The sequence below is a fragment of the Heterocephalus glaber genome, unplaced genomic scaffold, assembly GCF_053883595.1.
Source record: "Heterocephalus glaber isolate CG9 unplaced genomic scaffold, H.glaber_assembly_v1.0 deba00000592, whole genome shotgun sequence".
NCBI classification, from domain to species: Eukaryota; Metazoa; Chordata; class Mammalia; order Rodentia; family Bathyergidae; genus Heterocephalus; species Heterocephalus glaber.
Window position 1 is genome coordinate 139,500 of NW_028258150.1, and position 5,021 is coordinate 144,520.

The 5,021-nt window shown below is 36.2% G+C and overlaps 1 protein-coding gene across 1 annotated transcript; it reads right to left on the reverse strand.

Moving 5' to 3' along the window:
• Nucleotides 1–4,102: 4,102 nt before the first annotated feature.
• Nucleotides 4,103–5,021, reverse strand: LOC101710980 (olfactory receptor 4A47-like). The gene is given in 2 exon segments (XM_087204850.1): nt 4,103–4,945; nt 4,947–5,021. Coding segments are annotated over 2 exon segments (918 nt in total).

Genomic DNA, 5,021 nt, shown 5'->3' on the forward strand with positions numbered 1-5,021 from the left:
ATGTGTGACTGACACTGAGGTAATTTGCTAGGAATTCCACAACCATACCATAAAATCTAACAAAGATGCTGTTGCCAACACAATGGAGTCTCTATGACTGCTTCTATTTGTGATGTAAATCCATCAATAGTCTTTTGTGATTAAGATCAACCTTATAGAGAATATGAGAGGATGAATAAAAGATATTTGTATCACTGAAAAAAAATAAAAGGTCGATTTGAAACTTTGTTTTTCAATTTTTTTGAAAAGAGACTTAAATTTATAAATAATGAAAATAAACTGCCCTTTATGACAACAAAAATTATTTGTTACATTATATCATAGATCCTGTAGCCATTTAAGAAGTGACTTTTTTCAATTTTTATTTTCCATTAGTACATGTTTGAAGGACATAGTAGCCACATTCCTCATAATAGCTGAATCTTGGAAGCTTCTTATATGTCTATCAAGAGATAAATGGGTAAAAACATATATAGCATTTGAACACAGTGGAGTACTACTCTGCCATAAAGAATGATAAACTCAAGTCATTCATAGGAAAATGGATATATCTTGAGACCATAATGTTAAGTGAAATAAATAAGAAACAAAGGTTTGAAGATTGCATGGTTTCTCTTATGATGGACACACACAACATAAGTGAATAAATAAATAGCAAAATAAAATATAGATGAAAGGAGCTAGGGAGACAGATCTTTTGCAAATGGGAATGGGAATGGGACTTAGAGACGGAGGGGAGGGAAGGAAAGAAGAGGAAAGGGATAAAAAAAAGAATTGAAAAATGTTGAGGCTACTTCTGAAAGCTTAATATCATCCAAATTAATGAGAAAGAAATCTGCCTGATACTTAGATGAATTTTTCTAGGCTAAAGAATGAGTTTTTATTTTTATGTTAATTATTCTGTTAGCACAGCAACTTTTGTAGCTGCCTTTGAGTGCTTGGTTACTGCGGATGCACTGTGCTTTGGAAAACACTCCAATCCAACTGATCAGCATGTTTGTGTGATTCTTCTCACTGTTTATCGTGTGCATTTTTCATATTCTTATTTTGTCTTCATGAAAGAAAAAATGAGTAAGGAAAATGTGTATATATCAGTTTCCTGTATATATATATCAGTTTCCTCAATCCTGTTGCAATCTAAAACATCATAAACTGAGAAGATAGAATTGCTCTCATTACAAGATGAAACAGCACATATACTTGATAAGGGTTGCCTTTTCTAACTGAAATTCTTCATGACAAGTAGGATATTTATACTTCTCTTTTACAGGTGATTCCATGTTTTTGGTGAGGCTACCCTATGAACTACAATCTGACTAGCAATGTACTGTAGTTCAGTTGCTCTACATCCACTGATAAAATGCCTGACACTGTGAAATGCTTAATATTTTTGTGAATGTAATGGGTGCATGACTGTCTGTTCACTGTGCTTTTAATTTGCATTGTATTTCCTCTGAAGTTGAGCATATTTTCAAGTGTTTACTGGCAATTATTTGTTCTAATCTTCTATGAAATGCATATTTATATTTTTGCTGTTTGTTTTCCTATTATTAAAATTATTGGCATTGTTTATATTTCTTGTATACTAATTATTGTATATATGTCACAAAATCTCTATTTGTTGTTTCACTTTGTTACTATATTATTTCATTTGATGAACAGGAACTTCCTTTGTGATTTGATTTTTTTAATGTTTTGTTTTGTAAATTGAGAATTGAATATATTTATGATACATAATACATTGTTTTGAAATATATACATATTGTAGAATGTCTAGGTTAAGCTAAATAATATATTATTACCCAAACTATTTTCTTTTGTGGTGAGAACAATTACAGTCTACTCTTACCCCTTTTTAGGAAAATACTATTTCAAGAAAATTGTACATTTCTGTTAACTATAGTCACAATGTTGTTTAATACAGCTCTTGACCTATTCCTCCTACCTGAACTTTTATATCCTTTTACCATTTCCACATGTCCTCATTGGTTAGCTAATTCCTGGTAACCAATATTCTACTGTCTAATTTTATGCGTCTAATGTTTTGTAATTCACACATAAATGAAAACTTGCAGTATTTGTCTATCTGTGCCTGACTTGTTTCATTTAACATACTCATCCATGTTAGTGTAAATGATAGAATTTCATTCTTTTCTAAGGCCGAATAGTATCCAGCCATATTGCCCAGAGCCCTGGTACTCTGGGAGGTATAGTAGATTTCCCACCAAGAGACCAATCAAAATATCTAGAAATAGGCTTTGCAAAAGAGAAGGCTTGTGAGAACTAACTGGCACTAACAGGGAAACAGAGTTAATTGCAACTCTAGCAGGGAGGATCTACAGGAAGTGTGTATGCGTCCAACAACACTTCATGGCAAAATCCCACCAAGAGTGGTACAGGTCAGCAGCAGCACCTGGCCCAAATCCCACAGGAGAATTGCTCACCTGGTGCTACAGGACAGGAGTACAAGTCAAAGGTCCCACTGCAGCAAATTCTCATGGGAGGAGCATACAGGTCAATGTCTCCACCAGACCAAAATCCATGATAGACACAGACCAGTCAACAGGTTTTGTGGCCAAGGTGACAGACAGTTGGATGAATTGCTCAGCCACAGCTCCACTCTGGGTTCCTCCAGGGAGAAGTTTTAGAGATTAATCTACATCACAGGGACATCATTAGTTCTTTGTTCATATGTATTCTGCAGCCATTTCATGAGCTGTTCCATTGTCTGTTAGGTCCACTTGGTGCATAGTGTAATTTATCTCTAATATTTCTTTGCTGATTTTCTGTCCATTGGTGAATAAGGGACATTGAAATCCTTGCCTATTGTTATTTTGGAATCTATCTTTTTCCTTTGTATCTAATATTTTTTCTGTCTTATTTCTTTGGATTTTTTTACAAGAAGACAAATATTTCCATACATGAATATAACCTTCATAATATTGATAATGTCACTACAAAGACAAATGGACAGCCGAAATTAAGTTCAGCTATAATAAATGTAAATCTCTACTGGAATATACTTGACAGACAAAAGGCACTGCAGGGGCCAGGGATTTACCTCAGTGGTTCCACCACCTGCCCCCAAGTGCAAGGACCAAAGTTCAATTCTCGGTACCAAAAAAAACAAAAAGGCACTGCAAAGAAATGTTAAATTGCACTGTATAGTAATCATATTTTAATAGTATCATTAGTATTGTTTTGCTTTTTTTACTTTTTTATTTTTCAGGTTTCTTCATGCATAATTGACAAATACAAACAATAGGTGCTTCTGGTGTACAGTGTGATGTATTGATATATATAGTGAAGTGATCAACACAGTTAAGCTACATGACACATCCAACACGTCAATCATTAAAATTTTTTATTAACTTTTTGTGTTGAGAACCTTTAAGACCTTCCCTCTTATCAAAATTCAAGTATACTATAGATTATTATCAACTATATCATGCAGTATTTGTCTCTGTATCCAGTCTTATCTTAACATAATGTCCTTCAACTTCAACCTTGTCACAAGTGATAATATTTCTTACTCAAAGTATCTTAGATACTCAGTAGGGCACTTGCATCTGAGAGCAGCACTGGGAGACCCTGGGGAGAGATAAGCAGATTTGCTCTGAAATTTTACCATTTGTTTGGGTTCTATTTTTAATATTATGGATTATGCTTTCCAAAGTAAAACTGGGGCACTAAAAATTTTATATGTAATGTAAATGAAATTAAAGAGGAGTCTGCATAGGATTTAAATATTTTACTACTATAATGAAAACAACATAAAAGAAAGTCTAAGGTACAAAAAAACTAAATGCAGAAATTAAATAAAAACCAGTGTAATGCTCTAAACTGTCATTCACAAATGTATTACATATTATTTATTGACTCCCTACTATATATGCTTCACAATTTACTAGGTACAGTGATGAGACATCGCACTGCAGCAGAGAAACATATTAACGGCACGGGCATACAGAGCCTTCTTTAACTGCATTTACTGAAAAGCTCTGGAAGGAAGAGAAGTTAGCATGTGATTTCAGAAGGCTATGGATCCTAAGGATATAGCATTGCAGTCAAATGAATCCCCTCATAGTGGGGATCACTTATCCTATACAGCTCTCCTTGTCCAGAGTTTTTTCATAGCGTTTGTCATGTCTGAGTTTCACAGGGTGTAGATTAGGGGGTTCAGCATGGGGGTAATGACGGTGTAAAACACACTCAGTGATTTGTCTATGGGGAAAGTCTTAGCTGGTCTCACATACATAAAAATACAGGGAACAAAGAAGAGAACAACCACAGTGATGTGGGAGCCACAGGTGGAGAGAGCTCTCCACCTCCCTTCCTGACTCAGGTTCTTGAGAGAGTGGAACATGGCCCCATGGGAGAGGAGCAGGAGCACAAATGCCGTGGAGCTGACTAGTCCTCCATTGGACACCACTAAGAGGTCAACAACATGGGTGTCGGTGCAGACGAGTTTCAGCAAGAGGTACATGTCACACATAAAGTGATCGATGACATTGGGGCCACAGAAAGGAAGGCCATACACAGGGCTGAGCTGAATTATTGAGTGTAAAAAGCCTCCAGCCCAGGACACGGCCAGCAACACCACACACACGCACTGCCTCATGAGAACCAAGTAATGCAAGGGCTTACAGATGGCCACATAGCAGTCACAGGCCATCACCAGCAGGAGGAAGACCTCTGAGCCACCAAAGAGGTGTTCTGTGAGGAGCTGAAGCATACAAACCCTGAAGGATATGATAGTTCTCCCAAAGAATAAGTCTGAAATCAACTTTGCAGAAATGGAGGATGAATAAACAATGTCAATAAGTGATAAGTTAGAGAGAAAGAAGTACATTGGTGAGTCTAGGGTCCTGCTGACAGTCACAGTCACGATGATGAGCAGATTTCCCACCATGGTCAAAATGTAGAAGAACAAGAACATGACAAAAAAGTGCTTTCTGCCACTGTGTATTCTGTGTGAACCCCAAGAGGATAAAGTGAGTCACATTGTTCCTAGGTTCCAT